At 44.6% G+C, this 13617-nt stretch overlaps 1 protein-coding gene across 1 annotated transcript in view; it reads right to left on the bottom strand.

Annotated features, from left to right (window-relative positions):
- Positions 1 to 13317, bottom strand: part of ARHGEF17 (Rho guanine nucleotide exchange factor 17) — a 192034-nt gene extending 178717 nt beyond the window's left edge. The window contains exon 1 of the mRNA XM_069759424.1: positions 9393 to 13317. Coding sequence (XP_069615525.1) covers positions 9393 to 13208 — 3816 coding nt within the window. The 5' untranslated portion in view covers positions 13209 to 13317. The remainder of the gene's footprint in view (positions 1 to 9392) is intronic.
- Positions 13318 to 13617: the final 300 nt, after the last annotated feature.

The following is a 13617-nucleotide window of genomic DNA, read 5'->3' as shown; positions in this document are numbered from 1 at the left end:
ACAGTATCACACAGGAGAGGATTAGATACACGGCTCAGCAGCCAGTATCACACAGGATAGGATTAGATACACGGCTCAGCAGTCAGTATCACACAGGAGAGGATTAGATACACGGCTCAGCAGTCAGTATCACACAGGAGAGGATTAGATACACGGCTCAGCAGTCAGTATCACACAGGAGAGGATTAGATACACGGCTCAGCAGACAGTATCACACAGGAGAGGATTAGATACACAGCTCAGCAGTCAGTATCACACAGGAGAGGATTAGATACACAGCTCAGCAGACAGCATCACACAGGATAGGATTAGATACACGGCCCAGCCGACAGTATCACACAGGTGAGGATTAGATACACAGCTCAGCAGACAGTATCACACAGGAGAGGATTAGATACACAGCTCAGCAGACAGCATCACACAGGAGAGGATTAGATACACAGCTCAGCAGACAGTATCACACAGGAGAGGATTAGATACACAGCTCAGCAGACAGTATCACACAGGAGAGGATTAGATACACGGCTCAGCAGACAGTATCACACAGGAGAGGATTAGATACACGGCTCAGCAGACAGTATCACACAGGAGAGGATTAGATACACGGCTCAGCAGTCAGTATCACACAGGAGAGGATTAGATACACGGCTCAGCAGTCAGTATCACACAGGAGAGGATTAGATACACGGCTCAGCAGACAGTATCACACAGGAGAGGATTAGATACACGGCTCAGCAGACAGTATCACACAGGAGAGGATTAGATACACGGCTCAGCAGACAGTATCACACAGGAGAGGATTAGATACACGGCTCAGCAGTCAGTATCACACAGGAGAGGATTAGATACACGGCTCAGCAGACAGTATCACACAGGAGAGGATTAGATACACGACTCAGCAGACAGTATCACACAGGAGAGGATTAGATACACAGCTCAGCAGACAGTATCACACAGGAGAGGATTAGATACACAGCTCAGCAGACAGCATCACACAGGATGGGATTAGATACACGGCTCAGCAGTCAGTATCACACAGGAGAGGATTAGATACACGGCTCAGCAGACGGGATCACACAGGAGAGGATTAGATACACGGCTCAGCAGACAGTATCACACAGGAGAGGATTAGATACACGGCTCAGCAGACAGTATCACACAGGAGAGGATTAGATACACGGCTCAGCAGACAGCATCACACAGGATAGGATTAGATACACGGCCCAGCAGACAGTATCACACAGGTGAGGATTAGATACACAGCTCAGCAGTCAGTATCACACAGGAGAGGATTAGATACACAGCTCAGCAGACAGCATCACACAGGATAGGATTAGATACACGGCCCAGCAGACAGTATCACACAGGTGAGGATTAGATACACAGCTCAGCAGTCAGTATCACACAGGAGAGGATTAGATACACAGCTCAGCAGACAGCATCACACAGGAGAGGATTAGATACACAGCTCAGTAGACAGCATCACACAGGATAGGATTAGATACACAGCTCAGCAGACAGTATCACACAGGAGAGGATTAGATACACGGCTCAGCAGACAGTATCACACAGGAGAGGATTAGATATACGGCTCAGCAGACAGTATCACACAGGATAGGATTAGATACACGGCTCAGCAGTCAGTATCACACAGGATAGGATTAGATACACAGCTCAGCAGACAGTATCACATAGGAGAGGATTAGATACACGGCTCAGCAGTCAGTATCACACAGGAGAGGATTAGATATACGGCTCAGCAGACAGTATCACACAGGATAGGATTAGATACACGGCTCAGCAGTCAGTATCACACAGGATAGGATTAGATACACGGCTCAGCAGACAGTATCACACAGGAGAGGATTAGATACACAGCTCAGCAGACAGTATCACACAGGATAGGATTAGATACACAGCTCAGCAGACAGTATCACACAGGAGAGGATTAGATACACGGCTCAGCAGACAGTATTACACAGGATAGGATCAGATACACGGCTCAGCAGACAGTATCACACAGGAGAGGATTAGATACACAGCTCAGCAGACAGTATCACACAGGATAGGATTAGATACACGGCTCAGCAGACAGTATCACACAGGATAGGATTAGATACACGGCTCAGCACACAGTATCACACAGGATAGGATTAGATACACGGCTCAGCAGACAGTATCACACAGGAGAGGATTAGATACACAGCTCAGCATACAGTATCACACAGGATAGGATCAGATACATGGCTCAGCAGACAGTATCACACAGGAGAGGATTAGATACACGGCTCAGCAGACAGTATTACACAGGATAGGATCAGATACACGGCTCAGCAGACAGTATCACACAGGAGAGGATTAGATACACAGCTCAGCAGACAGTATCACACAGGATAGGATTAGATACACGGCTCAGCAGACAGTATCACACAGGATAGGATTAGATACACGGCTCAGCACACAGTATCACACAGGATAGGATTAGATACACGGCTCAGCAGACAGTATCACACAGGATAGGATCAGATACAGTAGCTCAGCAGACAGTATCACACAGGATAGGATCAGATACACAGCTCAGCAGACAGTATCACACAGGAGAGGATTAGATACACGGCTCAGCAGACAGTATCACACAGGAGAGGATTAGATACACAGCTCAGCATACAGTATCACACAGGATAGGATCAGATACATGGCTCAGCAGTCAGTATCACACAGGAGAGGATTAGATACACGGCTCAGCAGACAATATCACGCAGGATAGGATAAGATACACGGCTCAGCAGTCAGTATCACACAGGATGGGATTAGATACACGGCTCAGCATTCAGTATCACACAGGATAGGATTAGACACACGGCTCAGCAGTCAGTATCACACAGGATGGGATTAGATACACAGCTCAGCAGTCAGTATCACACAGGATAGGATTAGATACACGGCTCAGCAGACAGCATCACACAGGAGAGGATCAGATACACGGCTCAGCAGTCAGTATCACACAGGATAGGATTAGATACACGGCTCAGCAGACAGTATCACACAGGAGAGGATTAGATACACGGCTCAGCAGACAGTATCACACAGGATAGGATTAGATACACAGCTCAGCAGTCAGTATCACACAGGATAGGATTAGATACACGGCTCAGCAGACAGCATCACACAGGATAGGATCAGATACAGTAGCTCAGCAGACAGCATCACCCAGGATAGCATCAGATACAGTAGCTCAGCAGACAGTAGCGCCCCGGCAGTTTCTATGATGGAGCTCCTGTATGGATGTGACACCGGCTCAGACCTGCGGGTACTGTGGTGCCCAGGAGAACCACTAGTCCCAGATCCTCCTCCTCTGTCAGGAATGTGTCTTCTCCCGCCAGGTGCAGCATTTGACCCCTTAGGACATTACCTGGACAGAAGTTCAGATTAACCCTTTATGATGTTCTTACAGCCTGTGATGGGCTGATCATGGAGCTCCCACTGCCAGGACCACTGGCGACATCATCAATGGCCGCATGAATTGGGCCAGGCCTACCGCCCTCCCACCTAACAGGTCCCTGGAAAAGCATTCTTACGGCTGTGGGAGAGAGGCTGATCTGAAAATGGTGATATACGGTAATAGTAACAGAACTATATCCAAAGTACCACCATATAGTGGCCAAATAACTGTCATACTAATACGGTATAATGCTTCATAACTGGCAAAACAGAACCAAAAGAATACCGTCATATATCAACTAAATAGTACTACAATATAGTGCTCAAATAACTGGTCCTATATTACAGCGCCACACAGTGCACAAAAGACAAAGGTGAAATCCTATCAGAGAACCGAAACAATACTGTCACGTGTTGCCTAAATAATACCACTATACAGTGATCAAATATTATACTGCCATATAGTGCATAAAAAGTAAATTAGACCAAAATATAATATACTATATATCCATAGGCAGAAACACATCGGCCAATGCTCAGTGCCATATCACCCCAATATTATACCGCAATATAGTACAAAAAAAAAGAGGACTATCCCCATGTTGTTAATGACAGGAGTTATCCTGTAATAACCTGTAGTTTCCCGTTAGTGAACGTGGGCGGCCCGACCACAGTTGTACCACGACCCTACAGACTATAATGCTACGAGACGGCAGCGCGGGGTTGACGTCTCAGCCGGGACCGCGACATTTTACAGCTCGAAGGTTGATTGATTTGGTTTTTTGTTTAGCTTTCTATAATTGGGTCTGATTGCGCTCGATTGCAGAGATCTGGTCTATATAAGACGCAGCGTGACAGCTGGAATATTCCCGAAAACAAAAAACAGAGAGGAAGCTTTAGTTTTGAGGAATACTGCGGCGAGGAACGTTGGCTGACAACAGAACGTCTTCGTGCTCCTGTTGTGAAGTTGTCGCAGATGTGGACACGTGGCGGTGGCTCCTCGTGGGGTTCTGGTTCTCACTCCCCAGGTAACAACGATCCTGGAACTTTGCAGATATTTCGCTTTTCATGAACGGCGGGAAAAGGACAGGCCTAATAGCACAGAAGAAAAAGAGCGGGCCTATCAGCACAGAAAGAATAGAGGGTGCCTATCAGCACAGAAAGAATAGAGGGTGCCTATCAGCACAGAAAGAATAGAGGGGGCCTATCAGCACAGAAAGAATAGAGGGGGCCTATCAGCTCAGAAAGCATAGAGCGGGCCTATCAGCACAGAAATAATAGAGGGGGCCTATCAGCACAGAAATAATAGAGGGGGCCTATCAGCACAGAAAGAATAGAGCGGGCCTATCAGCACAGAAAGAATAGAGCGGGCCTATCAGCACAGAAAGAATAGAGCGGGCCTATCAGCACAGAAAGAATAGAGGGGGCCTATCAGCTCAGAAAGCATAGAGCGGGCCTATCAGCACAGAAAGAATAGAGGGGGCCTATCAGCTCAGAAAGAATAGAGTGGGCCTATCAGCACAGAAAGAATAGAGCGGGCCTATCAGCACAGAAAGAATAGAGCGGGCCTATCAGCACAGAAAGAATAGAGGGGGCCTATCAGCTCAGAAAGAATAGAGTGGGCCTATCAGCACAGAAAGAATAGAGCGGGCCTATCAGCACAGAAAGAATAGAGCGGGCCTATCAGCACAGAAAGAATAGAGCGGGCCTATCAGCACAGAAAGAATAGAGCGGGCCTATCAGCACAGAAAGAATAGAGTGGGTGTTCTTGTCAGCTCAGAAAGCATAGAGCGGGCCTCTCAGCACAGAAAGAATAGAGCGGGCCTATCAGCACAGAAAGAATAGAGCGGGCCTATCAGCACAGAAAGAATAGAGTGGGTGCTCCTGTCAGCCGAAGGGGTGTGTCTGTCAGCAGGAGGGGGTGTGTCTGTCAGCACAGCAGGAGGGGGCGTGCCTATCAGCACAGCAGGAGGGGGTGTGGCTGTCAGCAGGAGGGGGTGTGGCTGTCAGCAGGAGGGGGAGTGGCTGTCTGCACAGCGCCCTTTAGATATTGGGTTATAGAATTATCTAGGATTGCCAGGATTATTCTATAACTTGATGGGGCCCATAAGCCGTTCGTTATTGAATTTATTGAATTACTTTTTTTTATTGACAAATCTTTGTAAAGTCTCCAGACAAGAATAATTCAAGGGATTATGTTTCAGACCAAATCTCCATGTTACTTTCATCTGAACGAGCCAAGAACCAGGAAGTAGAGCAGTTGTGACGTGACAACTTTCTTACATATTTTTGCAGTTTTTTCTTTTAATGTTCTATGTTACTTATTGTGTTAGGAAAGAGAACACAAGGGAACATGGGAAGTAAGAGAAGATTGGTAAGGCCTCACAATATCAGGGGATAAACTGGCAGATTTATCAAGTCTGGAAAGTGGGGACAAAATGTGCGGTTACAGGAGATGGAAATACTCCACCAAAGATACACCACTCAACAGAAGAAGCCAAGGCTGGACGACGGAGACTGGCAATGATCAAAAATCAGAATACTTGGCCAAAATTGCGTGATCCATCTGACATGGGGTAAAGAATGTGTCTGGAAAGATACAGGAGCCAAAACTTATTTTTATGTCACGTGCCTAAAGTTTACGATACCTCAACAAGCACCAATGGGCGGTAAGACACCGGTGATTCTAACAGGAGAAGTGTATCTTTCACCTACAATTAGTGACTGGCTAAACTGAAGTGAGAATCTAAGAAATTTCCTAAATCTTTACCCTGGACCACGAGGAGGTTTGGAGTTTCTTGGTTGGAATTCAAAGCAGGTGTCAACAGTCCAGAACAAAGACCAGAGTCGTTGCAGAGAGAGCAGTCGGGATTCGACTAACAGAAGGACAGGTCAAAGGTCTAACCCAAGGGATTGGGCAACAAGTACCGTACAACAGATCCAAAGGCAGAATCCATCGACAAGACTAAGGTCGAGGTCAAGACTAAGACAAAGGCTAGCTCAACGGGTTGCGCATTCACAGGTAATAGGCTTAGGCTAAATTCCGCATTAATCTCCCACCAGGCTACAATTACCAGGGAAGTCCAACAGCTGAAAGCCTTGGCCACCAGCGTGAAACCATCACTGGACCACGGAGAGGTAAGTAACATTGGTCTCCAGTCCAACTGAGAGAGGAAGATTTGGGATTGAGTCACCAATCTCCGAGCAAACCTGACAATATATGGAAATTATCCAAAATTTTAGGAAACCTGTGTGAGACAAAAGGTCTTCCTGTGCGCCTCATCTACGGTGGTCAACCATCTATTGAGTCAGGAGAACAGCAAATGTCAAGTTTTAGGAGCCACAGGCAACTTGGTCAGCAGCCAAAAAGGCATTTATTGGCCTTAAATTTGAACCATGATAGACAACATTAGATGAGAAACCAAAAAGTTAGACACAATTTTTAACAATTTTTAACAAACCTTCTTGAACATGAACCACCACTTACAGTATCTTTCACTGACACATGAGTGCTCTTAAAGAGGACCTGTCACTTGTCATAAATGTCTACTTTTTTATCTGGTGTAAATGCCACCGTTTTCCTGAAACCGGTGATGTTTTTCTTTTGTTCCTGGGCCACTCTGTTCCTGAGATATGGCCTCCTCTTTTCTGTATTGAAATTTAGTTATTTTAGTCAAATGGGTGCGTTCATTAAGCCTTTTATGGACGTCTTCACAAAGAACACACCCACTTGGTAAAAAAAACAACATTTATTTAAGGATGGAAATACGACCATATCTCAGGAACGGAGAGGCGCAGGAACAAAAGAAAAACATCGCCGGATTCAGGAAAAAAGCGGCATTTACACCATGTAGGAAAAATTATATATTTATGGCAAGTGACGGGGACTTTTTAACAGACAAATACTGCATCCACAAGCCCACCTGTGAGGCATTTACGCACACCCAAGTAATAGTATGGTCTTTGTAGTGTGAGTACTCTTCCATACAGAATACAAGCCATATTATTGGGAAAAGTTACGAGATCGTGAACTTGAGTCTCTAAGGACCGTACAGCTATTGCTCAGCAAAAATTGTATGACTGCACAAAAAAAAAGTACAAAAAAACACTATCAATAAATGACACGAGTTACTCAACAACACACTCAAAAATGTCCCCTGCAAAGATCCAACGTTCACTTATTAATCTGCCAACTCCTCGCAGCAGGAAACGAGCACTTATTGAGGAAAGTGAAAGACTTCCCTCCCCAAACAAGGTCTTCAAAATCAAGACATTTTTCAATCCTCGCAGTCTACCCAAGGCCCAAAAAAAGTGGAAATTGTAAAAAACCATGTTAAATTCTGCAAATTCTAATTCTGACAAATGCCAGCAAGTTTTTTTACGTTACATTGCAGGACCAAAAAGCCCCATTCATTTGCCTGTGAGACACGGTCCAAGTACTGGCCACGATGCACAGACCAGCCGCCAGCCTCCTGTAAGTCCGTCAGGCCCAAAACCCTTAAACTTCTGTAGCGATTGCACATTTTTTGGCCAATGTTCAGGAGAGTGTAATTAATTCAATAGGAGCAAGTCAAATTCCAAAATGACTGCTCCATACATAAATCACTAAGCAAAAACACAAACTCATACTATACGCAAATACAATATATGTATAAAAAAGACTCTAAATAAATGACTGAGGACTCTGAGGTTCTTGAATACACCCTGTACTTCTAGTACAGACTCGTAAAACAAAACTTGGAAAGACACCCAGGACCTTGATGTAGAAACTGCACTCAAGATGTTTTCCAGGCTGTTTCTCACACACTTTGTTATCAGCACCTACGTTATCAGACGGCCAAGGTGTCTGGGTTTTGGAAGGAACAATCAATCAATAGCAGTCTATGGGGCCATACTGTACCTCCGTTATGCCTTCAACTTAATTAAAAAACAACCTATGGCATGCATCCATCTATCCATCCATCCTGTATGATGGAGAATTTCTCCTCTACTATTATTGTTTTTTGGGAGAATATCACCATGATGAAGGGTCCTCTAAAGGTGCTGTATGTAGAGTGCTCATGGACCATTTGGGATATATTGTATATCATCAAAATATTTTGAAACATGCACCTTTGCTTATATAATTGCTCATGCCCAAGGCACCTACAGTAGTCTATCATTAGTCCATGGGACCATACCCTAGTCCATGGGACCATACCCTAGTCCATCGGGCCACACTCTAGTACATCGGGCCATACCAAAATCCATGAGGTCATGCTCTAGTCCGTCAAGCCATACTCTAGTTTCCCGAGCCATACCCTAGTCCATCGAGCCATACCCAAATACATGGGGTCATGCTCTAGTCCATCAGGCCATACTATAGTTTCCCGGGCCATACCTTAATCCATGAGGTCATGCTCTAGTCCATCAGGCCATACTATAGTTTATCGGGCCATACCATAGTCCATTAGACCATACCCTAGTCCATCGGACCATACCCTTGTCCATCAGGCCATACCCTTGTCCAAGAGGTCATGCTCTGGACCATCAGGCCATACTCTAGTTTATTGAGCCATACTCTAGTCCATCGGACCATACTGAATTCTTTTCGAAACACTGTATCTTGGGGATAATTTACCTTTCATAAAACGATGCCATATGGCGGCACAAGGGAAGATTACAACTGTAGTATAAGGTGTATGTTTATCATTAGGATGATAAACATGTTCCTCTTCTATTGCTTAGTAAAACTTTGTAGAACTAGACAGATGTCTACCAGATAAATACAGCCTTAGATGAACTAATGGTGATCCGCAACACTTGGTAGCACATTGGCCATAATCTGGTTGTGTACAACAAAGCCAACAAAACCAAATACATTATGAAGGGTCAGCATTAACCAAAAACCAAACCATAATGAAACAATGAACAGTAAATTTGAATGAAAGTTAACAACGCCTTGTACTCACCACATTGGGCTTGTTCCTGTTACCGGTCTCTTCGAGAGGCTTGGGAACCCTTAGGGGCTTCAGCTCAGTTGTGGTTGGAGTGCTTGGTGCTGTTCTTGGCAAATCCATGAGATTGAAGTTATTAGAGCTACTTGGGGTAGCTGATGTTGGCTTGGACACATCTTCTAAGGGGGTTATTAAAACTGGGTGTTGTTTGATTGTAGGCCTTGTAGACTCTACGTTTGTCAAATGGGCACTACCGTGGACTAACACTTTGCATTCTGGAGGAGCGATTGGAATAAATGTTGCCGGTTCACTGGTGTGTCGGATATGTTTGTTTCCTTGCCTGATTTTAGAAAATGCTTCCTTTGGTTCCTCACCTTCCTTATTGCTATCATGGCTTCCAATTCTGTTGGAGCGTTTTTTAAAGCTGCGTCTAATCACCCTGGGAGACAAGACGTTTACAAGGTTTGGGTCGAAACTTAAACTTTGACTTCCTTCCAGACCGTTTTCTTCCAGATCAGCAGAAGATGAATGCTCTGGCTCATTGTGAAACTTTGCCTCCTCTTCTATCTCATCCAGTTCTTCTAACTCGTCCCTTTGCTCGGATAGTATGGGTTCACTGGTAGATGCCAAGATGGCTTGTTCCAACTCTTTGGAAGGCTCATTGGAGTCTTCAGCAGGTGACAATTCTCCACGACGACTTGGATCGCTGAATGATTTTTTCTTGATGGTCTTCCCGTTGCCCTTTTCATCAATGACTTTATCAAGGGCTCCAGGTTGACTAACGATATTTTGGATGACTGTGTTGTAATCCTTGACACCGTCACTACTGAAAGAAAGTACACTGGCAGCACTACCAGTACATTCAGATAGTGCTGTAGCTGAAGAATCTGAGATTCCTGACTTTGAATTTAACGATCCGAGGAGGTTACTATCCATAGAGAATTTTTTATCATCTTCCGTGATTGAGTAACTCCGGTGAGGCATTGGATCGCTTAGAGATCTATAGGCGTCAATACCAGACTCACCATTGCTCCCACTACTAGAATCTGTACCACTATTTCCAAGTGAAGGAAATTTCCGTCTTCGCCTAACAGTTCCAGGTGTTGGTGGAGCATCCATTTGTGGGGCGTCAGAGCACTGAGTACTATCTAAATTACTTGTATGGGATTGACCTGTGTTATAGTCTCCATTCTGGGCATGCAAAATTTCATTTTCTTCTTGGTACATTTCTGTTGATTTCCAAACTTTAAGTTTCTGACCAAGGTCTCGATATGAAGTACAAGGCGCAGGGTCTACTTCAGTAACAATGCCTTCATCAGTCAAACTGGACTCTTGTACAGATAAGTCAGAGGTCTTCCTATCAGACCCAATTTCATTGGATGTACATTTCGCTATACATTTGCCATCACCATCTTCTGTGACGCTTACATGAGATACATCAGGTCTTTTTCTATTTTTGAGATGTTCAATCACTTCCTGGTCGAAACTATAGTCCTCCTGAGACCCTATCTGCTTGATTTTCTCAAATACTTGTCTGGCTTCTTGGATGTATTTATCCTGCATTGCTTCTGGTTCATTATAGTTTTCCTTCACATTATTAGCAACGTCTGTATGTGAAAATATACCATCACTGTTGGATAGGGTGGCAAGCATGAGTTCTGAAGAACTCTGCTTCATGGAGCTGTGAGCGGTCACACGTCGGGATCCCAGTTTTTCAGAATATGTGAAGGATTTAGTACGTCGTAATGTGGCCGTCAAATCTTTTAATGTTGGACGGCTCCCTTGTTGTAATCGGTTCTGCCCAACAGGTCGACCTCGGACAATTAAACTTGGCTGTCCAGAAGTTTCCTGACAGGCCTCAAGCCTGGAGCAGGCACCTTCTTTCTCACTAGTCCCTGGACCTCTGTTTTTTAATTTAAAGTCTGAAAAGTCTGGTTTTAAGTAACTCAGTAAGCTTAGGGTATCCGATGTGATATCTGGGTTTGACCTAGATTTCTTGTGTTTAGCATCTTCGCTTTCAAGATCACACTGTAGACCATCATTAACAATTTCATTTCTCGGTTTGGTTACACTACATGATATCTTTGATCTAGAACGGACTAAGGGTCGTGACATACTTTCATGTTGGCCAAAACTTGGTGATCGATGAACATTGTACCCTCCCTGAAGGTTTCGTGCTTGCCCAGCATAATATGCATTGAAGTGGTCATCATCTTTGAGGGTTTCGGTACTTGAATATCTACTGCTGCTTCTAGATCCGCAAGGACTTTGCATAAAGGGTGGAATGTTAACTTTTGCAACTCGAGAAACGGTGGGCATTGGAGACACCGAGGCCAGCTGACCTGGCGTTACTGCCTCAGAAGAGTTTCTTTTAGGTGTTTCATGAGGAATAGTGGTTGAAACATTAGTACTTAGCTCTGGCGAATAAGCATCAGAACTGACTGAAGGAACTAAGCAACTTGGTACCAATTTTTGCACTAAAAAGTCTGACAAACTTGATCCTTGGTCCAAGTCACGTGCTACATTAACAATATTGTATCCCCCCTCATCCAAGTCTTTATCATCACATACTAAAGAGTAATTTTCCTTCCTAGTAGAGCGTTTCCTGAGACTTTCCCTGAGGACATCAAACCCATCTTCCTCGTCACTTCCTGACGATGGTTCTTGGGACCTGATCTTGGAACCGCTTTTATTACCCATGGTGGGCAGCATGGTATTCCTCTGCAGCTCATCCATGCTGTAGCTGTCTTTGAGTCTGACATTATCAGGGGCTGTCTGTGGTTTGCCTGAACTATGCCAGGAATGTAAACTAAGTGATTGCTGCCTTGCCTCTTGTTTAGGTAGACCAGATGAAAGTGTGTGAGATTTCAGGCCAAATGGGATACAGCTTCTTGGAGGAGGGGGAGGAGGTTGAGGTTTGGGACCAGTGTTAATATTTTGGTGTTCTTTTGTATCCAAACACAGGGTATATTGTTCATTTTTACTCTCCGACAGTGTTCTGCAATAGTTGCTTTCCAACTTTGACGAAGGATTTTTGGGCAAATGTGAAGGACCCGAAGGCTGGTCTTTGGTGTAATGATTAAAGTTTTTGGCAGTTGCAGTTTCAATAGGGCAATATTTTTGTGGTTCCATCCCTGACATCTCCCTGACATAAGACCCCGGCTTTGGTTCTTCACAATCGGGCAGTGAAGAAGCCCTAGATGGAGCTTTCCTAGTGCTATCTCCGAAAAGTTTTCTCATTTCAGTAACGCTTGGCCAGTTAGTCCCTTCTGTCACAAACAGTTCCCGGTTATCTGGCTGATGTAGAAAACTACAGAAGGTGTCCACTTCATCTAGTGAAATCCCTGAGCTCGGAGATTCCCATGAGCTTGGACTATGAAAATCATGCGACTTACCTGGCAGTGCCAGGGAGAGTCCATCACTCCCGGTAGGGTTTATAAAGTCTTGTTGAGTGCCTTGAGAAGGTTCCACTATACTGTTGCCCTCACAAGCTCCGGTCGGAAAACGATGATCTGAGCTCCTTAAATTTTCATCGTCGCTCACAGCCCCGTCGTCCCTCTGGTGGGGCGAAAACCGATGAGAAATCTGCCGGACCGATGGGATATTCTGGTCTTTGCTGGCTGAAGAGATCTTGGACACCTTCCTAGTTAAGCTGAGGGATCTGGCAGGGGGACGATGTGTTTTTTGACATGTGGGTTGGGTGACATCTCCTTTCCCGGGCAGTTCCGTGCCTCCCTCTTCACTAAAAGCTTTTGCATTCCAGTTTCCCAGTTTTTTAAAAGACACGCTCCTGTATATTCGAACTTTTCTCTCCACATCTTTTTCAGCCATTGTTTAAAACAAACGCACCCGAAAAAGAAAGTAGTGTTGATGGGATGTGGGGGGAGGGAAGGAAGGTTCACTTTTACTAAAAATTTCCACCCAAAAAATTCAAAGGCAAAAATAAAAAGTCTTGAAAAAATAAATTAAAATACATTCAAATGTGTAATCCATGTAGGTAAAGAACGGACGTCTCCAAAACTATAGTATCCCGTCAAAGTTTCCAAAAGATTGAGCTGAAAAGCCCTCGGCGGACCGTCGATAAATCTTCATCTTTTAACAATTGCAGCAATTAATTCCACTTTAGTTCCTGTTGGTTTTTCAGCAGTAAGATAAAAAAAAAAATCACGAGAGGGGAAAAAAAAAAAGTTTACGCAAAGTTTCCTTGACAACTGTTTAACCCTCTATTGGCTCGAGCTCA

The sequence above is a fragment of the Ranitomeya imitator genome, chromosome 3 (assembly GCF_032444005.1).
Source record: "Ranitomeya imitator isolate aRanImi1 chromosome 3, aRanImi1.pri, whole genome shotgun sequence".
NCBI lineage: Eukaryota > Metazoa > Chordata > Amphibia > Anura > Dendrobatidae > Ranitomeya > Ranitomeya imitator.
Note: the sequence above shows the minus strand (reverse complement) of the source record. Positions and strands in the feature narration are given on the sequence as shown.